This window comes from Gymnodraco acuticeps, unplaced genomic scaffold, assembly GCF_902827175.1.
Source record: "Gymnodraco acuticeps unplaced genomic scaffold, fGymAcu1.1, whole genome shotgun sequence".
Classification (NCBI taxonomy): Eukaryota; Metazoa; Chordata; class Actinopteri; order Perciformes; family Bathydraconidae; genus Gymnodraco; species Gymnodraco acuticeps.
This window is the reverse complement of record NW_022992265.1, coordinates 1,872,613-1,899,016: the sequence shown is the minus strand read 5'-3', so window position 1 is coordinate 1,899,016 and position 26,404 is coordinate 1,872,613. Positions and strand designations below refer to the sequence as shown.

General features: G+C 38.2%; 4 protein-coding genes across 6 annotated transcripts in view; 3 read left to right on the top strand and 1 right to left on the bottom strand.

Moving 5' to 3' along the window:
- The first annotated feature begins 4,757 nt into the window (after window positions 1-4,757).
- Window positions 4,758-5,669, top strand: LOC117540481 (olfactory receptor 52E4-like). Its single transcript, XM_034207188.1, has one exon. It carries the CDS (start codon window positions 4,758-4,760, stop codon window positions 5,667-5,669), a length of 912 nt encoding a protein of 303 aa, XP_034063079.1.
- Window positions 5,670-7,450: 1,781 nt separating this feature from the next.
- On the bottom strand, window positions 7,451-11,432 carry chrna10a (cholinergic receptor, nicotinic, alpha 10a). Its single transcript, XM_034207187.1, has 5 exons — window positions 11,328-11,432; window positions 10,157-10,302; window positions 9,313-9,467; window positions 8,231-8,763; window positions 7,451-8,151 (listed from the first exon to the last, which is right to left on the bottom strand). The coding sequence occupies exons 1-5, from the start codon at window positions 11,386-11,388 to the stop codon at window positions 7,451-7,453; spliced, it is 1,596 nt and encodes a 531-aa protein (XP_034063078.1). The 5' UTR covers window positions 11,389-11,432.
- Window positions 11,433-11,950: 518 nt separating this feature from the next.
- Window positions 11,951-18,221, top strand: pgap2 (post-GPI attachment to proteins 2). The gene is made up of 6 exons (XM_034207205.1): window positions 11,951-12,200; window positions 12,411-12,586; window positions 12,671-12,920; window positions 17,214-17,320; window positions 17,410-17,518; window positions 17,714-18,221. The coding sequence occupies exons 2-6, from the start codon at window positions 12,419-12,421 to the stop codon at window positions 17,842-17,844; spliced, it is 765 nt and encodes a 254-aa protein (XP_034063096.1). The 5' UTR covers window positions 11,951-12,200; window positions 12,411-12,418; the 3' UTR covers window positions 17,845-18,221.
- Window positions 18,222-19,561: 1,340 nt separating this feature from the next.
- stim1a (stromal interaction molecule 1a) overlaps window positions 19,562-26,404 on the top strand; it is a 28,627-nt gene continuing 21,784 nt past the window's right edge. For all 3 annotated transcript variants that reach the window (XM_034207100.1, XM_034207101.1, XM_034207102.1), the window contains exons 1-2: window positions 19,562-19,765; window positions 22,263-22,386. In XM_034207100.1, coding sequence (XP_034062991.1) covers window positions 22,275-22,386 — 112 coding nt within the window. In that variant the 5' untranslated portion in view covers window positions 19,562-19,765; window positions 22,263-22,274. The remainder of the gene's footprint in view (window positions 19,766-22,262; window positions 22,387-26,404) is intronic.

Below are 26,404 nucleotides of genomic sequence, written 5' to 3'. Positions count from 1 at the left end.
TACAGGTGCTCAAAGACGCTTTACAGATATAGTGAAGAACTGTTATGATTCACATATTCATTTATTATTGAATAAACTATATTTTTTGGAGGAGTTAATGATGAATGTTCATCAAGATGCTTGCTCGCCCTCCTTCAAATTTGAAAACAAGTAATTATATCATTATTGATATACAGTTACAACCTTGACTTTACATCAGAAAGAACAAACATTAAAGAAGTGACTAACTGCATCAGTTAGGGTTAAAAAACGTGTATTCAGCTAAAACATCGCTGCAGTTATTATCCAGTGGAAGGTCCTTACCTACTGGCCTAGTTAAATCAAAGTGGTTACTTTCTGTTGGCTGGGCAGTGTAGTTTTACACACCGTCTTATTTTACTTTCTCAGGACTTAAAACTGTTTTTTGGGGGCAGACCCCCTCAAAGAAAAAAAAATATACACGCATACAAGGTCATCACATCATCTTAACAGTTTGTTATTCTCATCGAGTCATCCGTGAGCAGAGCATCAAGTTGGCATGTCTATTACAGCTGAATGCGGCGATTACTATTTTGTTCAGCAAAACGCCTCACAAACTTATTAAGATCAACAGCCGTAGTGCGTTTTGATTCAATGCTGAGTACAGCCAAACTTGACATTCTCTTCACTGTCATTGTAGACCGCAACTACCTCATTCCTTCAGTGCTTGGGTCCGAATGCTTCTCGTTTTGCGCCGTCCCCCCGTTCAAGTGAATTCGCCACCAATCATATTTCCACTCTCGCGCCAGGATCGGGGGAGGGGTTACATGACGCGCATCTTGTGCTGCATTCACTTGCACTCGGACATTAGAGACTTTCTCTCATAAATGTCCGATGAGCCACAACTTTTCTTTCAAAACAAAGATGCCAACTGGGGTGGCAGCTGGGGTGGCAAGGCTATTGTTTAGGGTGGCAGTTGCCACCCCATGACACCCCATGCCACCCCGGTAGATCCGCCCCTGCTCTACATATCAAACATACCGGTAAACCAGCATCGTTTGCTGTGAAAGCATACAACTCTGTCCACACAGAATTAAATCCTGTGTTCCTCCGGTACTTTTCTTTGATTTATCCATAGTTCGCTCATCGAGCCGGGGGTCAGGTTATTCGCCTCCAAGAAAAGGCGCTCACGCGGGACCGTAGCGGGATGTGACGCATATTTTAGTTGACCTAATTAAAACCGTTTAGTTTTTTATTTATGTGTCACAGTATCACCTCAAAATACAAGATACGAAACATTTTCAACCATGCAACAAAATATAAATAGTCCTACAAATACTTTTATTTTATTTCCTTCTTATTTTTGTCTAAGCTCAAGGGAGCCAGAGCAGAGGGTTTAAAGGGCCGCATGCGGCCTGTGGGCCGCGGGTTGCCGACCCCTGGCATAGATGAATAATATGTGGATTACTGTTAGTGAAGCAACCCTGCAAACTCCAGGTGAACAGTGAAGGCTATTAGGACGTTCCTAAAACATGCAAATGTACTAAGATATTCTTAATAATAATATTAAAAAAAACTCTTATAGCTCCACTGATTGCAAATAAGTCTGATTGTGTTGATGCCTATGACCCCACTTCTTACTTAATGTATTACCTCAGTAAAAGTGATCCTGATTAGTTTATGGTCTCAACAAACAATTTCAAGTGTTATTTTAAACAGCATGATGTTCATTTTGTAATGGTGGTGCTATTTATAATAAAATCAACAAAAAAAGCTGGAGCTTTGATGGCAAACACTGACGGTTTATTTGGAGCTAAGGCCGGAGAATTCACTAGACATGTCACGGGCCATGATCTGACCACACGGATGAGATGCCAAATCAATTCTGAAGCACCCTCCTGTAGCTCGACAACGTTTTAACTAGTTCAGAGTGTAATAATCAACATTCTTCAATAGATAGACTAAACAGCTGAGGGACACTGAATGACATTTGTTGTCGCTTATGGCTCGGGGTCATCTACACCCCGAGAAGGATGTGTTCCAGGTGTCCCACAACAATAACTATCTCTGACCGAAGTTGCCTTGTTGTCATAAACTGGTAACAACAACAAAATGCTTGGGCAGCCCCTCCTTAAGGGAGATAGCGGCTGCCCAAGGCTGGGCATCTGCGTCAGAGGGCGAAAGATGACATGCAGGGGAAATTATTCCCTGACACTGTCCTTATAGGGAGGCTAGGGATCATCGTACCAAAATGTTAGTCTAGTATTGGCCCAAAATGTTATTTGTCTTTTAAATGACATAACAACTGGACCTACTTTTCTCAATTACAAAAATGACTCATAGTATCACTGTCTCTTTGCTGCAGGACGGTAAAGCAAATGATTTTCACTTTCACTAGATGTCACTTTACCCTGTTACATCTACAGTGTGTATGTGCCCAGTTTTGTTATCTAGATTTTGGGTTGGCAATGGCAGACCCTGGTTCAGCCGAATAATTTTTTTTTTGGCCAACTGCATTAGTTAAAACACCTGCTGCTAATATATCTGAAGTCTTTTTTTAGTTTCTATTGATTAAACAATGTTTATAGAGTATTGATATCAACACAAATAAAACATATTTATTCCAATTTTTATTTTATTAAGCTTTTCAGGCAAAGCGCTACTGTAGCATATAATGTATCTATGATACAATACCAATATCCAGAGTTACATCAGCTGGATGCCCCATTACTTTAGGAAAAACAAATGTATTAATGAGCCCCTTTGAGATATAATAAAATGATGTGTTATTAACTGTCTCACATTGTAATTAACCCCTGGATAATTAGTAAACCTCTTGTTGATAATAAGATTCCTTGTTGTTTGCTAATGAAGCATGTTGTCTAATAACACCCAAGGGAAGCTGTCACATGGGAGGCTGCATGTCACAATACATCTTGTAAACATTATATTCCTTAACTTTAATGGCTACGAGTGTTAATATATATAACATTTAAAAAGAATACGTTTAAAGTTGAGTTGAAGCATCACATGAAATAGTATTTGCTTTGTGTGTTTGTTTTCTCCATTCAACTGCCATGTTTTATAAGCAAGTCCACACTTTTCATTAATATGTCAAATGGCTCAATTAATTAAACATGTAATCCATATTCTAAAGCATTTTCTTGTTCGTTTATGTGTCCCAGGAGAAAGATTCTCATTGAAACACAGCGTTGAAGTGGTCACATCAGGCCTTTGGGAATATGGACCTTGTGGATGCGGACAAAAGAGCTGTAAGGACATTAGGACCTCAGTAAAGACACACCATCTCACCCAAGAGGAATGGTCATGATGGGCCCTTGATAATAATTGATTTTACCCTCTAATTATTTTCTCTGGTTTTTCTCCGGTTTGGCAGTTCAACAATTAGGTGAATCATAATCATGATTATTGGGTTCAGAGATAATTTCGCCTTACAGCAAAGTGATTGGGCCTTTCTTTTCAAAGTTAACACAGTCTTTTGATTCTTCAATTTCCCTACAACACACACATCGGTTATGTGAACTTTAAACTATGTTGTCCCTGAACGTATTAATACATTGTAACATGTTTACAATTGTAGTTTACAATGTTTGTAACTGTTTTCTTCTTCTTTTATAATGTCTTATGAATAATAATATCAAATGTTATTGATGTAGCCTTTTTTTTCAAAATAAGTTTGAAATTGCTTAAAACTTTTTATGTATTATAAAAAAGCAGGAATTCACACATCCAATATATAAAATAGGTGGAGGTTTTAAAGTGCTTTATAAATAAAGCTGTATTGTATTATTGTATTGTATTGGGGAAAGGCCTCAGTCAGGGCCCAGTGTTAAAGTTAAGTTAAAGCCTTTTATGTTCATTATACAAAAAATACAACGAGATTCCGAGTGCAACTCTGTCCCAGTGTGCAAAAACTCGACATACATAACATTAAAAACACGGCAGTAGGACAAACAACATAAGCAATCATACGGAATAGTTAAAAATATTGATATAAAAATAGTTTTTAATTTTTAAAGTGCTTTCAAAGTGTGTATATGTGTGAAGATGGTTACGGTTATTGCATTAAGTGTGGTGGCCCAGGGGTGTGTTAGTGTGTATGATTGGAAAGCTGCTTGTATATGAAGACTATGTTGCTTTAGACTCAAATTAAATTTAAACTTAATAGTTCCATCCGTACAAGGTGCCTAAGAGTCTCTAACAATGAGGTCATGTTACTCAAGTTGAATATAAAAGAGATCCAGTTTGAAGCTGCTGGGCTCTGATTCCCACCTCCACAGAGAAGGTACTATCATCTGTGAGAACAGATGCTGATACAACACTGGGCCTGCTTGGCTTTGCTTAGCGTCATTGTGGTGTAACATATAATGTCAATTTATAGGTCTTTACATTTGATGTACTTTATTTATTAGTTTCCATTACCACAAAACACATTTTGCTAAAATGGTTAAAGTATTTTTTGCAGGAAATGGACATTGAAATCAACTCTTGAGAAAGTAAGTATTGTCTTTAAATGCATAATGTTTTTAACTTTTCTATTGAATTAACCAACGTTATGTTTGATTTGTATTAGTGATTATTAGTATTTAATGTTGTACTCACATTGCACCGCTTGTTTCTTTTTTCTTTGTGTGTTTGGGATCAATAATCAATTGCAATGAGTAACAGAAGTATGCCTAATATATAACAATGCACATTATTTCGACCTACTGTATCACTATTAAAGCTTCTAACATGTTTTTTCTCTCTCATTTAGGTCTTTCATCAATTTAAACAGAATGGAAAGCAACAAGACAAGTGATATCATAGAGATCCAAGGCTTTGACATATCTCCAGGGTTCATCTACCCTCTATTTTTCTTACTGCTGTTTGTGTACCTAACCTTGCTCTTCTCTAACATTGGAGTCCTAGTGCTTATCATCACTGAGAAGAGTTTGCACCAGCCCATGTACATTCTCTTTTGTAACCTGTCCGTCAATGATCTAATAGGGAACACAGTGCTACTGCCTCAGCTGATGGCTCACATCATCTCAACAGAACGCTTCATCACCTACAACCAGTGTGTGGTCCAAGCCTTCTACAGCCACACGTTTGGATCAGCCTCACATATGATCCTGATTATTATGGCAATAGACAGATATGTGGCGATATGTCATCCTTTGAGGTACAGCTCAATCATGACTACCAAAACTTTGATTGCACTATCAGCCAGTGCTTGGGGGGTGTCCTTGGTGCTGGTGTCGGTTTTGATAGGTCTGACAGTGAGGCTCTCCCGTTGTAGTTCCTTTATTCAAAATGCTTACTGTGACAACGCATCACTCTTCAAGCTTTCTTGTGAGGATGTGTCCATCAACAATATTTATGGACTCTTCTTCACTGTGCTGCTTTTTGGTTGCTCAATGGGAGGTATTGCTGTCACATACTTTAGAATAGCTGTCATTTGCTGGGTCAAGAAAAACAAAGAGATGAGCAGCAGAGCACTTCAGACCTGTGCCAGCCACCTTGTTCTATATCTCATCATGCTCTGGTCAGGGTTTTTAACTATCATGTTGCATCGTTTCCCAAATTACCCAGATTTAAGGAAAATTGCTTACATTTTATTCCATGTGGTCCCTGCTAATTTAAATCCGATTATTTATGGGATGCAAACAAGGTCATTGCGTGAAAAGATTATTCAAATTCTGAAGTGACTCCAACCTAATCTGTCTTCTGTACTGTGCACACTTGTATCTGGAACATAATAATATTTATACATGTATATGCTTGTCTATCCTTCTGCATAAACGTATTTTGTATATCTCAGCAATCATAAACAAGGAAACATCTGTTACCAAAGTGAATGGTTACATATTTGCCCCGTTTGTTCACCATGTAAAGCGGCCTTGGGTCCCTTGAAAGGCACTTTACAAATATAATCTATTATTAATGTGGTTTATAGATGAATATTAATAGCAATTGGCTTTTTTTTACAACATGGGAATATAATGTATCCCTCATAAAGTGTGCCGACAGTAAAATGAGCGTCTACACTGGCCCCTGTGTGCAATTGCCCAGTGACAAGCTCTTTACCAACCTCTTCTGTCTTTATGCTTGTATAGCATGCAAATACTAAAACCACAATGTTCATTCTTGTCCCTAAACTGTTCATATAATAGGGATAATTAATGAGCATAACATTGTGTCTATTCATGTTTTTGTTTTCATTGAGTTTCAGGTATAATAGCAATGTTTCATGTAATCTAGATATTGACAGACATACATTGAAAATAAGATGTAAATACTGTGTGTTGGTGTATATTACAATACCTAATACTAAATACCTGTACTTATACTGGTATTTCGTATTGGGCCTTCCAAATTACAAAAAATGTTTCTTGGCCTGTTAATGCTGTAAAGACTAATTATATTTATCAACTTTTTTTAAACGGAATTTTACTCTTTCCATTTATAACAAAAAAGGCCCAAAAGAGGTAATATCAGTTGTTCTGCTGTCCAGTTCAGTTAAATCGTGAACGTTTTTTCCAAATCCAAAATGGTTTAAAACACAGTTCTGATGATTAAGCATTGTATCTCCCTTTGGTTTGAGATTATAGAGTTTTGCCAGATCAGATTAAAACGTATCAGTTTGAAGTACATGGTGCTGAAAGGGGATTAAACAGATAATCCATATAAGCTTTTTTGAGACATTGTTTTCTCCTGCTATGATTTTATGTACAGAAGCTTTCCTGGTGATATCTCTGAACATATTTACTATTCTGTAAAGTTGGGTAATTCTCTCCGATTCATGTCATGAGGGTAAAGTCACATTTTCCCCAATGAGGGCTTAATACAATACTTATTATTTTCGACCTCCTAAAGTCTTTTACAAATGTCAATTATTCTAACCTCAAACTATTTCATGTCTGGTGTGTTGTTTCGTTTCATCATTGTCATTTTGTACTGTATCAGTAAAAATATATAAATTGGTTTCAAAATTACTTTTTATCTTTTACCCTGCTTCTGAGACACACTTTCCATTACCCATAATGTAAATAAATAGAAAAAATATATTTTAATATCAGATGTATTTATCTGTTCATGTTGCTTTATAAATCCCTTGGCCTATTGTTTCAGAAACAAATAAATTAATGTATGGGGGACACAAATCAATATTTTATCATTTAGGTTAAAATCACAACATTGTGTAAATAGCGTCAGTAGAAAATGTGATTGATTTGCTACAATGGGACCTGGATTTGGGATTGCAAATTGTCAACAACAAAACTTATTTACAAAAATGTATTTAAGATATAATTCTACTTTTTTATGAATTAGGACTGCAGTAGGATGGATCACATGGTCTGAGGAAAAAGTGCAATCTGAATGTAAATTAAACTACTGCTAAGTACATTACTTAATGACTTATTATAAACTGTTATAATCTCTGTGTTGGGTACACCATAAACACTTTCATTAAGTCTAACGTCTTCAGTTAGATGGCTTTGCCCATGATGAGAAGGCTCATTAAAAACACCATAATGAAAAATATCCACATGAAAAAGCGATCTAAAACTTTGGCTACTTTCTTCCACTCCCCAGTCCTTTTCTGTGTCGCCCTCTGATCCCTGTAACAGTTGGCTATGTACTCGATGTTACGCATTAGTTGCGTCTCGTTGCTTTGACTGTTGCAGGAAACCTCTCTGTCTTTTCTCTCTCCATCACTCACACCCCCCTTCCGGCATCTCCTCTGACCCTGGGAATCTCCACAGTCCATGCTCATGAAAATACCATTCTTCCAAGTGCAGTAGTGGTTGGTTGGGTTTTTCCCGATGGAGCCACCTGGGCTCATCATCTGATCCATGTCCTCCCTCTCCTCTGTGGTCATGGAGCCCACTGTCTCTTGTCCTCTGTCCAGTTTGCAGACACACTCCTCTCTGCCTGGTCCTGCCTGACCATTCATGGTGCAGTTGGTGTTCTTTACATGTGGAGGCTCCTGCTTCTCGGGCTGTGGTGACAAGCAGTTCTCCCCAACCTCATAAACAAAGCACATTCTGGCCAAGTACTGCAGAATGACCTTCTTGGCCCACTTGGGAACAGGCTTGGCATCCGGGCCACAATGGTGTATGTTCATGATGAAGATGGTCAGGGCAGTGGAGGCAGTGATCATGGTCATCGTTGCAATGTAGTACTTTCCTGTGGATGAAAAAGAGGACATCAACATAGAGTTCTAATGCATCTTAATCACACATGTTTGGATTTGTATTACCCTCACCAATAAGTGGCACATTCTCAGAGGGTGGCATGATCTCTGCCACCAACAGCTGAAAGACAGTCAGTGCCAGCATAACAGTGACACCCAAAGACACCTTCTCTCCAGAATCAGCAGGCAGGTAAAAGCCCAGTGGAGCCAGAAAAGAGATCATTACACATGGTATAAGGAGGTTAAAGACATAAAATGAAGCTCTTCTCTGTAGTTTCAGTGTGTAGGTCACATCAGGGTAAGGATCAGCACAGCAGCCATACTGAATAATGTTCTTCTTGGCCGGCATACCCAACACCTCCCATTCCACATTATCCACCAGGTCGGCCAGGTCAGCGCTCTCCATGGCATTCAGGATGTCCACCTGGTTGCCGTTGTATGTCCAGGAGCCATATGTGAACCTGCACTGCTGAGAATCGAAGGGGAAGTATGACACGTCCACTTTGCAGGAGCTCTTTGTGATAGCTGGGGAATCCCACATGATCTGGCCATCATGCCGGATCACTACATTGGTGTCCATGGAGCCTTTGAAATGGTCATCAGCACTGGAAAAACAAAGAAAACATTGAGTATCATACCAAGAGAAAATGTATTTGTCCATACCATGACAACTAAATAAAAAAGGAGCAGTTGTGATGTCCTCAGTAGGTCGAGACAACTTGAAAGGTTGATCAGAATACAAAGGCACAAGTACACCAACTGAGGGAAGAGTCAACACATTTATGAGAGTTGTACTCATTGCTCAGTGTTTGTGTCTGCTTTTCATATCTTTTGATTAATGCTAAGTGTTTGTGTTTATGTGTGTCAGCATTTGATTTGAAGTGTTCATAGTGTGAGCTGTTATCCTGAAATGTCATCAGAGGCATAGGAGTTATTGCGCACTGGCCTCACAAATACTCAGGTGATTATTCCTTCCTCTTTGTCAAACATATGGTACCTCTGTCTTAATTGTAAAGTTGACATTGCCTTTGTATAAAAAGCAGACAAAGGCCTGGACACTCCTGTCAATAATGGCTTCAAGGAGTGTTCAGCTTGTGCCTTTTATACCAACCAAAAGGAGCCACTCTGATTAACCCAATACCAATCCGACCTACTTGTTATATAGGACAATATCAGGTCTCCATACATAACTACCAGGTATGCGGATGGTATCGAGTCCATCGTAATCATCTTTATTCCATTGAACGTGTGAATCAACCCACACTTGACGTATCCATAAATACGCAGTCAGAATTTGGTTTCGCTCATCCTGTAAAACATTGAAATTAATAGAAAACAATTGACAACAACAGGGGAAAGAGTGCAGGTTGAACAGAAATATATATATTTTTTTAAATATGTAATGATTTTGTGGGTATCTGTATAACACATTAGGGCTGCACAATATTGGAAAAAACTGACATTGCGATATTTTCTTCCCCTGCGATATATATTGCGATATGAAAAAATACAGGAATTGAAGAAAAGACAGTTGTTTTTGTCCGCAAACCATCCTTTCTTGAACTTTAATGCTATACAATTGGTATTTTTTTAACAATATTTAACCGGATGAAGGATTTTAGTCACGGACTTCTGGATCTTAAGTTATCAGAGCAACAAGCTGAGCTAGCTCGGTTATCTTTCTGTGATCTGATCAAGAATGGTTGTGATTGGTGGTTTGATGTGCATGCAGAGCCTGCATGTCACTCACTCAAGTACCCCTGACATGAGAGCCACGCAAGTTTTCCTTTTGTAGCAAGCAGCAAAATAATTGTAACATGACGTGTTTGAGTTCATTTGCCTACTTAATATCGCAAGTCCTAAAAAAATCAATAAAATTAAATAAATCGATATCAAAATCGCGCATGCGCATAACGCAATTATCGTCACGACACGATATATCGTGCAGCCCTATAACACATACAATCTGGTGGAGACTTGTGCACTGTGGTGTGTTACCATGTCGATAATTTGTGATAGTGTGATCTGCAGGGTCACATTCAGTATGGTGTTAGTGTCATTCACAGGCCTGAGTGCACTAGTGTAGTTTGTGAATAAATCATTCAGGAGCTTCTGGGCGTATTTTCCCTGAGCACACCAACAGGCTAAAACAAAAAGAGAAACAATTGATGATTAGATGTATATCGCCACAAAGCACCTGTTGTATTTAATATTATTTTTCAGGTAAAAATGTGTTCTCTAACACAACGTTCGGATGTGATCATTTTTTCATCATTCAATTTCTGGCCAGTGATAATCTGAATAAATGAAACGATATGGATGCTGAGGAGGGTACATGTTGAGAGAAAATGTGAATCCATGACAGATGGTGAAGGGGACAAAGAGCGATGTCAAGCTAGATCGCCCTCTCTATTAAGCTCTACAGCTCTACAGAGAGATCAGGCAAATCTGCCATTAAGCAGCAGTAAGTTGTTGTCAGTTTGAATTGTGTATATTTTGCATGTATTGATTGAACTGTAATATCTTAAACAACATATGATTATCAAAATGAGCCTCAACAGGGAGATAAATCAATACAAGCATGTGATAGAGAAGCATGGTATACACCATCTTTAAATATATTTGTATATATCTTATAAGAAGGCTTTCATGCCTTTTACATTAATAATTCCAAAAGTACATTTTGGAATAAGATGTTTATTTTTCAATGAAAAAACTTGTTTACTGTATATTGTGACTGGAGCTTGTTTTGAGTGTCAACAATAGATTTGGGCAGGCCAGTTGTTAACCCTGGAACACTGTTTTGATAAAGCCTCTGAACTGAATACAAGGAAAGGAAAGGATTATGATTACAGCAAATCCCTGAACTACTGGCATCATGTTTGCAGAGTCTGGGCAACAGATTGTATGAAAGAGGAATGGAAATCAGAGAGGGAATATTTGATTCATAAAATATCAAAACACTGACATTAATAAAAGAGAAAAAAGCATCCAAAACTAATCAAAGTTGTTACTCAATTATGTATCTGCTGCTCATGTTCTAGCATCTCATCGCCATTTTTGCTAGAAGAGCGTTGGAGGTTTTCTCTAGAATGTACTTGACTCGAGAATGCAACAATCTTAAATAATACTGTTTTAAAAAAAATAGAATGAATGAGTGGGAACTTACTTGGTAAAATACTGACACACAGAAGCAAGCAGAATAACGTTTGGATTCTCCATCGTTTCATATTGCTGAAACAAACTATCCTGATCCAAAGACCATTTGAGCTGATGTGTGCCTTTCAGTTTTTCAGAGTTCTTCACTAAAAATAATCCAAAAAGAAATTAAATCAGACTGAGAGCGACTGCAGCTGTTTGTGAACTGCACTCCACCAAGTGCTGTAGACAGTATAGGAGAGAGGCGGGGCAACAGCACCACCTGTTAACCACAAACACCAGGACCATCGGACTCACAAACAACTCTTCACACACACGATCTGAAGCCTATGTCTCTGATATCATGTATATTACAAAATGTATAAACAAATATCCTTTGTTCTGCAGCACAACATAGAGCTCTCAGCCTCGCCACCTAATAACGGTCTTGCACTATTATTTGTGTATGTAGGCCTATTAGTCATAAGAGACACAATGTATACATTATTTAAAACGTGGTCTCTGGTCTGTGTTGTGTGCAACATTTTTTGATAGGCTGCGCCGCCCATACGTAGCCTCATCACTCTCCCCCGCTTGCTTTCTCTTCCGGGTGCGGATGTTTTTCACGCCCCTTTTTTTCCCTTTCAACAAGGAGGATGCTGCATGCGTGTGACTATTATCGTCTTCTTGGGCAATGGAAATTAATCTTAGTAGATGCAAAAAATGACACCGGGGTTTTACAGGATCATCCCCAGCTCTGATTAAGGAATTGCACCCTATTGTTGGTACCGAAAATGCAGGTCCATCCTGTAACCTGATATCATGAATGTGATGATTTGTTAATAGCGTAGTTATTTACAAGGTAATTGCTTGCAGTTATTGGTGAACAGCAAATCTGGTGGAGGTAGGTTGATTATGTTTTTTTTCCGACTGAGATGGTCAGTAAATGCATGCCGGATAAAAAAAATGCCCCCAAATAATTGAGTGATAATTCCTTTAACTGTGCATACATTTTTACTTATCATCATAAATACCTAAAATGTATCTATTGTATTAATATTTGAAGAAAGTTATTATTGCCACATGTACATTAATTAATTACAATTTTTCACAGTTTCAGAAATGCTACAAGGATCCGGTATCTTGGGTCATGACAGGCCCCTGGTCATCAGGGTTTCATTCAGCACCTGCGTTGTTGGCACTGTGGGCCTACCGCTGCTTGGGCTAATAACTTGTGTTTTCATATCCTCTGTTTTTCATTATGAGGACTCTACTGGTACACATTGCCAGGTAATATTCATATTTTGCAATCTGAGCCAACCATGTTTTCATTTGATGCTACTGATATACTAAAGCATTTTTGTCTGTTTCCAGGTTCCTAATTACCTGCCATCCATCAGTGCCTCAATAAGCCTGAGTCCTGAATGTCACATATGGCGGTTCTGTATTGGACTGCACTCAGCACCGAGGCTGCTGGTGGCATTTACCTACTTCAAATTCTACAAGACACGTTTTGCCTCTAAGTTCCCTGAGAGTTTGCTCAGTTGCCTCAATCTGGCCTTTTCCCTTCTCGAAAATCTCGGCCTCTTGCTCCTCACATACGTGTCATCTAGTGAAACATACTGTGAGTATTATTTGAGAGATTTAATACAAACATATGTTTCCCTTAAAGCATGGATCATAATGAAGCTTGAATTTGGCCAAGTAATCAAAAGGTTTGACTTGATTTTAGATGTATTTAAATGTTCTGAAATGTTGTTCCTTTTTGAAACAAAGTATTCTAAACTTGTCATCATCTTATCAGCAACATTAGTAAACTTTCCAGACATACATTAAATTTAGTTTTAACCCTTTGATACACAAGCTATGGAAACCCCCTCTAAGACACAACATGGGTCAAAAATGACCCGTATTGACTTACAGTATTATTTAATGCATGGTTGAGTGTTTCTTTGCTATATTTTTGGAAATCAACTTATTTCATCATTAAATATTCAAAATATTCATTAAATATCTTGTTTTTGAAAACCCTAAATCATTACTTTTGTTTCTCCTTTGTTAATTACTAAACTAAAATAGTTGTTATAATATTACATCAAGTTTACAGACATGGGTCGAAAATGACCCATGTATGCAAGTGTGGTATTTAAAAAAAAAGACATACTATAATAATGATTTTGTCAAAAAACATTTTAGCAGTGATTTGGACCAAAGAATAACACAATTAATATTTGAAATGTTTATTTGTCACTTTGTCACACTCACACATAGCATACACCGTACAACTGATAAAATTAATTTAGAACTTTTTGAACTGTTAGTGAATCTGTATTGTTACTGCAGTGAACTGTGGTGAATGCTGAATGTTTAAAATGAACTCATGACACTCATGAAACAAACTCATGAAATGAGCTCATATGAGTAAGTTGCAATCTAGTGCATACATGCCTCACAAATCACAACAACATGTTTGTGCTCCTTGCACACAGGGCTGGTGCACTTGGAACACCAGCTGCTGGCTTTTCGATCTTTGGCAGTTGGGCAGATCTTGCACCTCTTCCTCTTCACTTGGCCCTCCTGTGGCTGGGTGGTGGCTGCGCTTACTTTTTTTAACCCACATCTTTCCATTGCCCTCTGTAATATGGGTTTGGAGGTGGGACGTGCCCTCCATGCGTCTCCTCATGTGTGGCATGACCAGCTCATTGCCCAGCTCCTTTATGAAGAGCCGCCGTGCATTAGTCACACCACCCATGTAACCAAGGTGTTGTGCAGTGTAGCTGGTGAAGGCGTTGAGGGTGGCAACATCCAGCACATTGTGCCAGAGCACCATGGGCCACCTCCGTGTTCTCCGCTTGCAGGTGTACGTGCAAACCATTTCATCCATTGTGTCCACTCCTGATTTTGTGTGGTTGCAATATTGGATCACTTCTGGCTTCCTCTTAACACTCTGGTCATCCACTGCTGTGTCATCATGCATTGTGCTTAGCAGCACAACAGCCTTCCCCTTTTTCGGGACATAGCTCACCATTGTCATGTTGCCACAGAATCCAAATTTGGAGCTGTACTTCTCTCTCAGTTTGTTTGGCTTCATGACAGGTGGTATGTCTGGCTTGTTCTGGCGAAGAGTCCCCACAAGCGTACGGTTCTTCTCTGGAGCTTCTCAGCCAAAGGAATGCTGGTAAAGAAGTTATCCATGGTTATGTTGCGACCTATGAACAGAACAAAACAAATGAATGGTCAATTTAGTCAACATGTAATTCTCTAAATTCTAACATTAAAATAAACCTGATGGAATATTGATTATTATTATTATGGAGTACTGCATTGTATTTTATTCCATTCTATGCTTATAAATTAATCAATTTCTCACAATGGTAATACAAAATGAAATAGACACTATGAGAGAGTGGAAAAGTGATCTAGGTATTGTGCTAGAACTTCAAGAGTATATTCCCTGTATGTATACTCTGTATTCTATATTCACCTGTGTGTCTTATTCCTGCTGGACAACTGTTGGACAATATTCTCGCCAAGGTTCCTCTGAACATCCTCTCCTGGCTGTCGCCCTGTATAGATCATGCCATTGAATGCATAATGGACCCTTGCATCGCACATCCAAAAGATTTTGATCCCATATTTTGCTAGCTTGCTTGGCATGTATTGTAAGAACTTGCACCTTCCACGGAATGGCACAAGCTGCTCATCTATAGTGACACAATCACTGGGGACGAACACTTTCTTGCAATTGGCCAGGAAACAGTCCCACACATATCTGAATGCAGCCATGTGGTCTGTTTCCAGTCTAACAGCCCTAGTCCTCTTATCATCAAACCGTATGAGGCGGCGGATATCCTCATATCTGTGGAACCCCATGGTGGCCTTATACATCAGATTTTGCAGGGGATCCAGAAAGAAAAATCCCAGCTCTTGTCCCCCCCCCTGCAAGGAGGGTCAAACCAATAAATGCCATGAATTCCACTTTGTCGAGGCATCTCCACTCTTTTCCTTTTGCTGCTGCGGCTCTGCGTCCCTCTAAGTTAGTGCATCTTAAAACCTCCTCTATGATGTTATCACTAATGAACAACTCCCAGGCATCTTTTGGTGAAATGATTGTTGAACCAGATACGGGTCCTGGACACCTCCTCAGGATGTTATGGGTTCTTGCTCTGCCTTGAGTGGGGGGTTTCTCATTCCAGTAAGACCCCTTTGTACTTAGCCTATTGGCCTGGGTCTGAGTTTCCTCTTCAGAGGACTCATCAGACGAGTCTTCTAGCTCGTCCAAGGAGTCTTCTTCATCACCAGCAACTTCAGCTTGACCCTGTGGCACATAGTCTACGTCATCATCAGAGAGGTCAGACTCAGAGTCAGAATCAAGGATTGCTCCATCTTCCTTATCCTGTTCTTGATGTAACATCTCGATGATCATTTCAGCCGTGAAACGTGAATGAGTGTGACGAGCCATACTGTGGATGAAGAAAATCAAAATAATATTTACAACATCAGTTGATAAATTATACAGTACACTTTTCTAATTCAAGTTTTATTTTGTTGCCCTAGCTGACATTAGCTTATACCTTTATATGACTGTATTTAAATGTATTTATTTATTATTATGTATGTATTTCCAGATTGACAAATGGGTTGAAAATAGTATAGCGTATTTATTGTGTAAGACATGATTACATTTCATAGATGATCTGGCAAGAGAGTTGGCATGTATGCATTAGCTAATATTAGCGACCGGAATCTAGAATTGACCTAGCTAACACAAGCTAACATTAGCTAGCTAAAATAGAATATGCTAATGTAATGCTAGCTAGAATAGAATATGCTAATGTAATATTTCTCTTTCCCAACAGGTAAGGATAATGTTCAAATGTTATGTGCAGTTATCTTAGGTAAAACAATTGTAAAACAAGACTTACATGAATCAGATCTGAAGACGCAGCCTGTTTCCTTCTGACAAGAGTGGAATGTGAAATGTTGTCCAGTTGTTTAGTTCTGACCAGCGTCATATTCTGACAAGTGAAAAGTTGTCCACAGTAAAAATGTTCCTAACTGCACACATTTTATGAATCAAAGGTTCCTATCAAATTCACACTTGCACGGGTCATTTCTGACCCATGTGTGGAAACTTGATGTAGTGATACAAAACCTATTTTAGTTCCAAAATATAGACAGAGAAAATGAAAAAAAAATGATTTATGGTCATCAAAAACAAGATATTTAATGAATACTTTGCAATATTAAATGATGAAATGAATAGATTTTAAAAGATATAGCAACGAAACACAGCCATGCATGAAATAACATAGGAAATGAATGCGGGTCATTTTCGACCCATGTGTGTACATTTGATGTAGTAATATAAAAACTATGTTAGTTCCAAAATGTAGACAGAGAAAATTAAAATAATGATTTATGATAATCAAAAACAAGATATGTAAGAAATACTTTGTAATATTAAATGGTTAAATACATAGATTTGAAAAGATAGAGCAAAGAAACACAGCCATGCATGAAATAATATAGGAAATGAATGCGGGTCATTTTTGACCCATGTTGTGTTTTAGAGGGGTAGTCGTACAAAAATGATTTTTATTAAAAAAGTAAAAATGAAAATAAGAATTTATGATGATCAAAAACAAGTTACTTGAGGAATTCCTGGAATTCTGAATGGTGAAATGAATTTATTGCAAAGATATTTACAATTAAAACCCTGTCGGGTCACTTTTGACCCATGTTGTGTATCAAAGGGTTAAAAAAGGAAGGTGGAAATGAACATAAACACATTTTAAAGTTGTTTACAGTACGTTATAGAGTTTTTGTCCGGCTGGTTGATGCTCTTTTTATTTATTACAATGACTGTGCTTTTCTGACTGAACTTCTTCTTCTCTTTGTACATTTTGTTTCTTAGTTGTACATAAAGAAGGTTTTGTCCTCTTCCTTGTCAGTTCCACTATCCACATGTTGATAACCTGCCGTTTATGGAAGACCATTAAGAAGTATTCATTAAGTCCTGAGGTAAGGAATGCAAAATCACGCAGCACAGACTAAAATCAATCATGTCATTTGAGGCATTCCAATCAAATACATGTTTTTCTCCCTTATAGGATGCAAAGTCTCACTATTGGAAAGTGCGCTTCTTACTTCTCAACTTATCCTTCTGTGCTTTTGCCGGATTCTTTTTTTGGAAACACAACGTGTTCTGCGAATCAGGGAGTAAGTACTACTTCAGTTTGATAATGTCCATCTAATTGGGGAGGGTTGATAACAGTGATCCATGGAGAATAGAATACACACAATTCCAAAACATATCAGTTATATGAACAGTAATGTAAAATGAAGCTAGAAAGTGTGTTTTACTTAAACATTTCTACATCTACATTATTTTTGTTTTCCTTTTCTTTTTTACAGGTTACACATTATTCGCCCTGTTTGAGTATCTAGTGGTCTTCTCCAATATGGCCTTCCATCTCACAGCAGTTTGGGACTTTAAGAGCCGGGAGGTCATGGTCATATCATCTTCAGAAGATAAAGACTTCTGAATAAACTCAAGGACTGAGTGCAACCACACAACCACCTGATGTGAACAGCCTTAATCCTGCCCCAGGGGAAGAGTGGGATGAAGGCCTTTTCCATATATTTCCATTATGTACTTTTGTCAATTGAGTGAACTATAAGTGAATTTTCTGCCTCAGTGTCTCATCATTCGATGCCTTGACTCACATGCAGTGACAAATACAGTACACTATTCCATGTTATGTGACATTTGAATATGTGTACACTGCAAATACAAAGTTGTCATACTGTACATGTGTTGAAATTAAGTGACAGTCCTTCAAGTACGTTTGGCCTTCTATTTGAAATACAAAAAAGGGGTAAATATCTATTAATTATTAAGTAAAGAGTGACATGGTGGAAAGCAAAGTCTCCTTGTGGTCTTTCCTTTAAGTCTCAAATAGGGTCAACACACAAAAACAATGGTTTCTGACACTATTTCACACCATACACCAAAAAAATTGAGTGCCACTTCAGATAGAGTTGTACAATATCTGCACTTGCAACAACAATATAATTGTTAGCACTTGAACTTTATGCAAAGTTTCACAAGTGTGACATTTTCTGTACCACATGTGACCTTCATGGCCTGTTGTAAATCTGCGCAAGATATTATGATCACACATCAGTTACCTAACTGACACCCAAAAGTTCATGCAGCTGGATAGACCCAGCAGCAAGCACACATTTCTGCAATTGTTTTAGATAGTTCTAAAAGCGCCTTACATATACTTGTGTTATTTTATGTAACACTTTGCCATGTAAGAAGTTAGAGGTAAGTGTCATTTAAATATGTTGTTTGGATATAAGGGGATGATATACACCATAACATTTGAATGCTCAGAAGCCTCTTGCCATCCTCCTCCCTAAACCCAGAACCTGATGATGCAAGTACTGGCCAAGCACTAAAAAGACATTTCATTGTGTTTGCAATACGTTGTGTCATAATATTTACTGTACAGCAAAAACTGGAAAACTGTAATGTTACTTTCTTAAGGTTCCAACCCATAGTGTACATCATGTATGTAGGCTGTTTTTCCAAATAAAAGGTGCATACAAATGTAAAGGCTAAGATGGCCGACATAGTTCCATTATTAATAGCAATAGTTTTCTGATATCAATATATAACAATATTTCAAATATGCAAATAATGAAGCAATCACATGTAAAGCATACAATTAAAATCAATGTCATTGCCTTTAGACAAAGGCTCTTCAAATCATTCTATCAAAACCTTCAATAACCAAGTTATTTTTTCTTTGTAATGTATTTATCAAAGCAGTTCAATTTATAAAATAATATGAACACAGCAAGAACACAGCAAAACCTTTGATTCAATTTAAAAATCAGGTGTTACCAATAACATTAGCGATGGTTATGTTTTATTCAAGGCTCAAGTAAGCGATAGGAGTGCTGTCACACTGTTGTCATCCAACTTCTGACATGTTAATATGTCTTCTGTGAACTAGCTATTAATCCACAGTCATAATGACAGGTATACATGCTACATACTGTAGATTAGAAGGAAGGTTGAACATGTGAGTGTAAACATGTTCTTTAACATATCATTGTAGGCCAGGGGTGTTGGCTCAAACAATCCACGAGATGGCACACTTTAGCAATTTGTTTAAGTCAATTGGACGTGATATCCAGTAGGCCTACACCCTCCAGCCTTTAGGGGGCGACACTTGCTGTTGATAACCACGCACCCTGTGGCGTAGAGTAAGAGTAGCCCGCTGCCTTGCCACATTCTGCGGCTTTTTCGGTCCAGTACGGTCGGGGGAAAGACCAGACCGAAATCTCTCCTACGTTGGGAGTTCGCAGTGCTTCAACTAGGGTGACCAGGCGTCTGCTGCGATGTTAACACAGAGCTGAAGCTACAGATCTGCTGGCTCTGATACATGACAGGTAACTTTGTGTTATGTTATTCAGCATTACGGTGTGTCCGTAGTTATCATATAGTCTAGCTAAAACTAACATTACAGATGCTCTCTATTAACGACCCTGTTCTGACTTGTGTCTGCTCGTTAGCTTAACGCCGACTGCGGCTAATGTTCGTCCGTTGAAAATGCAGAGTCGACACCAACCAGAAGTGAAAAACACGGAAGGGTTTTGAGAGGGCTGTGTAGTGCTACTCCTTCTTTGTTGGATATTATTACACATGTCCTACTTAACCGAGATGTTAAGCTAGCTAGTTATGGAATGCCATTTGACACATAGTAAAAAAAAAAAAGCCTATGAAATGAATTATTATGGCTTTTTAATAAATCATGAACAAATGGTTGTATTTAATGAAGAACACACATTTTAGGGAGTATTATTGAACAATGACATGTATTTAACATTATGTCACTGGACTTTAATTGTATAATGCCACATTTATTTATGTTCTGGGACCTTTATTTTATAATTCCCCTTTTTTTTTTAAAAAGGGACTTTTATTGCACAATGCCGTATTAATTAGATTCAGTTCACATTTGTTTTCTAATTTCACATGTATTTATTTCAGGGGACTTCATTTCAGAATTCCAAATGTGTTTTGTTGTGTACAATCCCACATTTCGTTTTTTTCAGGGATCTTGTGTTTCATAATAACACAGGTATTTATTTATTTAAGGTAACTTCATTTTAGAACTACACTTGTAATGTGTTTATTACAAGAGACTTGTATTTGATGTCACATTGATTTATGTAAGGGGCACTTTTATTTCAGTGTAATATTAACTTAGTTCTTTATTTTAGGGAACCTTTTTAGTTGTTATCATTCCACATTTATTGACATAGCAACCTGACAGGCAGGGTGCTATGTTGGGATTAGTTGCTGCTTCTTTAGTTTAGCCAAGTTGCTGTTCAACCCTATGACTTAGACATGCTTGTTTGTTCAAGTGTTCCTGTACGCCCTAGGTAGAATACTAGATCTAGATGTCTCTCATTCGTACGCTGCCAAAAACCAGTCACGCTCAGAACCTGCTGCGAAGTGGCTGGAGATCTCAATGCCCAAACACCAAACCAACATCAAAGAACTAGTGGTTTAAGAAGCCAAATTGCATGTATGTTCTGCTTCTTTACATGGAAAAAATACAAAGTAACGTTTACCTTTCACTTCACTCTCGCTTACCACTACGCTTTATTTCAGAGGGCCATGCCTAGCTAAAATATCCAAGTCTTGGAATAATCAGATGAGAGGAAGTAAACAAATATAAGCGAGTCTTTGTATGCCCTCTTGACTTTTCCTTGTTTTCTTCCCTTCTGTTTCTCTTGTGCTCTCAATTGCTTATCAGAGTCATTTTCATTACATCGCAAAAACTAAGGCGCCAGGCTCTTTCCAACAGCCCGGCTGACAGTTGACTTGATGTGTCAGGGCCAGTCTTGTAGACAAGATGCTATGATATTCCTGTTGGGGGATGGTTTTATCTAAAGTTACAGTATGGAACATGTAACTCGTAATGGAAGTCAAGTAACATTTGTTATGCTTCTGATGCTTGTCTTCGGTGCCACTGGGTCCGTTTTCGGGAAGTCTGTCGGCAGGGACCAACAGAACAGGGAGGACTGTCCCCGCAGTTGTGTCTACAAAGCCAGTTTCTTTAGAGAGAGATCCCTACCCTGCTGTAACCTACGGGAACAAGACTCGAACTGCGGTTTCCGACTTGCTCTGCTCCCTGCAAGTCTGGTTCATAACAGATGGCAACCGAGCTTTGGCATGGAGTTGATACGCTCCTTTGATTGGTTGTTGTGCTCTGGGACAACTGATGACTTGACAACAAATTACCAAACAACCATTGATCTGAGTATGTGGATAACTGGGAAATACATGTGGAATTATGAAATAAAGGTTCACTGAAATAATGAAATGTGGCATCAGGCTTTTCTATAGGCTTGTTTATTTATAATTGTATAAAATAGCATTTCATAGCTTGTTGAAGCTTGTCAGACATCTGCACACCAGACTCACACAGACCAGGCTGCAGTTCTGATAATCTTATTATTCTCCCTGAGGCAACATGTGTTTTAAAACATGATGCCAAGAACTCTGAAGCACAGCTAAACCGTCAAAATAGGGCTTAACAAGCTGACTTAGCAAAAGCCAGGTATTAGATAACTTGCAAACGACTGTGTACCTTAATTTATTTAGCAAGAATAGAAAACAGTGACACTGAGAAGTGATGGCATGTTTCCGCTTTTGCTGCAGGGGACATTTTTGTAATGCTAACTAACAATATTTCACGGTGTGCTCTAAACAAGCCAACTTAATGCGTTTTTCTCTCCTTTTCACATGTTCTAAGTAAGAGACGAAGCAGTTTCTGTTCTAGGCAATGTTTAATTGATGTACCTGGATAGAAACCCGGCAAAATTGTGTTGCAGGAATGATCTGAATTGTGAATGGACTCTGTTGTCTACTTTCCAGCACACACCAGTCATGGAGTTCAACAAATTGAAGACATTGTGGATATTGTGCTTGTGTCTCGTTGGAAAAAGTTGGACTGAAAGATCTACATCAGACAATCATATTGTTGAAAATGGCGTGTCGGGTAAGTGATCAATCATGGTATTCATTTGTTGTAGCTTTTAATTCGTCTATTTCTTCCAACTGTTGATGACACACAATCGGGTGTATAAGTGTTAATGCCACGTCTTTGTGATTATGCAGGCCCTAAAAGTAGACATGTTGAGAATAGTCTGGCAACATTTACACAGTTAGGCCTAACTGGTCTAATGGATAGTTGACATTAGAGCAGGGTTTTAGGTTGTTTCAGAATCAGATGGTACTAATCCATTATTATTTCCAATACTTTACAATCAAAATATTGTTTGTGCCACCCTTAAACTTTCTAATTTCCTATGCTTGTATTGCAACTTAGTTTTCAACATCAAAAATGACCTCCCGGTATTTAGGTGTAGAGTATGTTATGGACAAGGATTCCTTTTACAGTGTGTTAGCTGACATGGATATATGTAAGAGATTAGTGTAATCCTCTCACAGCATCCTCCCGCAGTGAAATACTGCATTACATTATAAAGCATTCATTTTTTTTATATAATAAATTGATCAACATGTTTGGTGAATGTAACAACCTCCCCTCGTAAAAGAAAAATGATCGATGGTCTCCTATCACTGACAATCTCTTGCCTCAAACCATGAAGTGATTCTAAATCAATGGTGACAGTGATTGCATCTGTCGATCCATATCTTGAGTCTGAGTCTGCTAGAAATAAGTATTAGCCGCTAAAGACACACCATGACTCAGGGTTTTTGGAAATGTGCTAGTGTAATTATCATTGTCTACTCCCAAAAGGCATGACAGTTGTTCAGGATTATGTTTTTTTCCTACTAATTTTAAGCAGGAGAGGCAAATATCCACACATGCAACCCTAGCTCTGTTAAGATATTATATTAGTACTTCTAAACAATTAAACAGCAACTATTGAGACATTGTTAAAGTTACATTGTTCTTACTTATGTGTGTCACATGTCCCATGAGGCCCCTCTGAGGAGAAGCTGTATTATTGACTGATTTTCAAAGCATGACAGTGTTTCTGAATGGCTTAGAGCCTATTACCTGCGGTACTTTTGAAGTAGCAAAGTTTGGAGAGTGCAGGCACACAGAATGAGTTGCGTAACTTGAGCTCTTAAAAAAGGCCGGCTGACTGGTATGTAAATATCTTATCTTGCGTCTCCAGAGGTTTGCAAGCCAAATGAGAAAGAAGGCCAGGTTGGGTGTATGAGAGTGTTGCAGGTGGTAGGTTTTCACTAAGCTAACTGTCACTCTTTGTTTAACATGGTGAGTGTGAATGAGGGATAATGCAGAAGAGTAATTGCCTTTTTGGTATGTGCCTTTGCAGGTTCTCTCAAACTGAATGCTTGCTTACTTTGGCTTAAAAATTAACCTTTTGCTACGCTGAGGTGCAGTATGTGCGATTGTGTGTCAAGCCGTCCTTGTTCATCTAGCAGAAATATAAGTCTCTATTTGCCAATCAAAAACCCTTAAATAGACGCTTTTATGGACACTGTACCGTTGCAGGGATTAATCTCTGACAATGTTTAGCCTACTTTCTGTTTTGTCTCTAACTGCAGAGCCAGCCTGTCATAACAGATGGTTCTGGGAATTAAAAAAACATGGGTGGGTAATGATAAGGGGATTCTTGGGAGGGGGGCATTACGCTGTAAATGCCAGCCTGATGCAAACCAAACGCCTGCATTGGATACACTATTGTGTTGGTGACATTAATGAATGATAAAGCAGTATCAATTGATATATGGACTTGAGCTCGGCCATGTATAAAAGGGGAAGTGAGTTTGATTATGCAAACTGTTACACCCTATTGTTGTCAGAATGATGATTCTATAAATGACTTTCATCCAAGTGTTTATCCAAATAATGCCCCTACCCTGCAAACCAGAATAAACTACAAGAATCAAGCATTTTATTCATAGGACTGTAATGATATTATTAGAAAAGTTCAGTTTTAAATGGTTTATAGAGGTACATTGTTGTTGGTACAAAACCAATCCCAGGAAATGCAAGCCACTCATTCATGTTGGTGAACAAGGCAGCTTCCCCCTTAACCCTCATGGCCTCTTCCTCTTTTTGTGGTTGTAATGCAATGAAATACTAAATAAAGCATACTGTTTGGACATATGCTTCTCCCTTAACTTAATTTAACCAGGAAAAGACCTCTCTGAGATTGCTAATCACAAATTAACTGGAGTGTCCAGGATCAGATAGCAGCAGAAGCAGCACATAGAGGTTATATAAGACTCACGTTGAGCTCCATAATATATATATATATACATGTCTGAAGGTTTCAGGGGCAGGATTCTTCTGAATTCACTTAAACCATGGATTACATTTAAATGAAATGTACTGCAGGCACTTTCACACAGATCCTGAATCTCTGCAGAACAGGCCAAACAAGGTTTCCTCTCAGGGAGCGGTGGCGTTATCTTTGATCTAGCGCAGAGGATCTCTAATCCCTCAGGAAGCAGAGGGCTGATGAGCTTCACTAGATACTTTTCAGATGGCTAAATATCATGATATGTAGCCATTGATATATGCATTTCTAATTTATTTACAAATGATTGTGGAGCCCTTCACACTGAAAACCTAACAAGTTACAGAGGCCTGACCGTCAAAAAGACAATTGAAAGTAAACAAATGTTAACAACCAAAACATAATTTTGACCAAACTTTAAAGTCTAAACTGTGAAAAATGTAGAGCACACAATTATCAAAAGCTGCTTTGCCTTAGGACGAGGCCAGTTTTTGGTCTGACAGTCATGCTGTCGAGCTTCTTGGTTAGTTCAAGGTTCTTTATTGTCAAACTAACATAGCTACAGAGTAATTATGTCGTTGAAAATCTTAGGTCACAGGCTTCTCCAACAATGCAACACAATAATAGAGTGGCGAAGTCACCCCCATCTACTTCCGGGCCATGGGACCTTATTTCGGAAAAATTATGTATTGAAGTCAATGGAGAGAAAAAACGTATCTTTCGATCCCGTTTGAATTGTGCCACGAATTACACATATGATGTTTGTCAATCTTAAAAAATCATTTCCACGTCAAAAAAGTTACAGTTTGTCGTAAAACTATTGAAATATAAGAATGAAAAATACGCAACTAGAAAGACTACAAATCCCGGTCCGCATGCTGGCTCTTACGGAACCGACTAACTCCCCTTGTGTGTATGTACAGCTCTCAACATGCCCAGACTTGTGGTGATTTTCATTAAAACAATATTAAAGTATATTTACATATAGGGGGTTACATCCCCTCATTGAGTTTTAGGCTTTACATAAATAATTCTTTGTCTTGAAGGAATTTTAAAGTTGGTTATATTTGCGAGAGAGAAAGGAGGAGTGAGGTCTTCTGAAAAACACAAAAGGTTCAAAGTCATGAACTTTTTTCGCCATCATAGGATTATTTTAATTCAAGAGCTATCGTAGGTATGATGTTAAATCAGTACTTGAATAAATTATTATTTAACTATTCAAATTGTATCTTTTTGTATTGGTCTGTCTTGATCTGCCTGGTTGTTTCTATTTATTTTTTTAAAAACTTGTTATTGTATAATCTTGACATTGCTAATATAGCAGTTTTCTGAAAGATCACAGAGCAGCTGGAAGGATCATGTCTGGGATTTAATTCCTACCTACTTTGAAAAGTATTATTTTACACTTTGGGGGCTGTTCTGTGTGTAACTATATTCAGGGGTGCACATAATTTTGAGTGAGTTACTCAGATGAGTACCAGGAGACAGCGTTTGGTACTCACCCCACACGAAGCGTGGTCCTCCTCAGTGTCTCCTTCACTGTCCTCTATTTACACTTCTTGCATGCTAGATGATGAAGATGATGAAGATGCACCTCCTGTCTCTTTTTAAGCCTCCGATTTGCTTTCTCCAAAACTTGTTGCCAAAACTGTGAAGTCCTTGCATTTCCTGAGGCTGCGTTGAAGGATCAAATACTAAGAAATGATCACATGACTTGAAGTCATATCTGATTTCAGATGTGGGAAGTTACGAAGTACACTTCTTCAAGTACTGTAC

Excerpts from the sequence above, each read along its gene's own strand:
- chrna10a (XM_034207187.1), bottom strand. The coding sequence starts at position 11,388 with ATGAAACGATGGAGAATCCAAACGTTATTCTGCTTGCTTCTGTGTGTC. Across the intron at positions 10,303-11,327 it reads GTGTGTCAGTATTTTACCAA|CCTGTTGGTGTGCTCAGGGA; the intron begins GTAAGTTCCCAC and ends TTTTTGTTTTAG. Across the intron at positions 8,152-8,230 it reads TGAGAATGTGCCACTTATTG|GAAAGTACTACATTGCAACG; the intron begins GTGAGGGTAATA and ends TTTCATCCACAG.
- pgap2 (XM_034207205.1), top strand. The coding sequence starts at position 12,419 with ATGCTACAAGGATCCGGTATCTTGGGTCATGACAGGCCCCTGGTCATC. Across the intron at positions 12,921-17,213 it reads GTCATCTAGTGAAACATACT|TTGTACATAAAGAAGGTTTT; the intron begins GTGAGTATTATT and ends TTTGTTTCTTAG. Across the intron at positions 17,321-17,409 it reads AGTATTCATTAAGTCCTGAG|GATGCAAAGTCTCACTATTG; the intron begins GTAAGGAATGCA and ends TCTCCCTTATAG.
- LOC117540481 (XM_034207188.1), top strand. The coding sequence starts at position 4,758 with ATGGAAAGCAACAAGACAAGTGATATCATAGAGATCCAAGGCTTTGAC.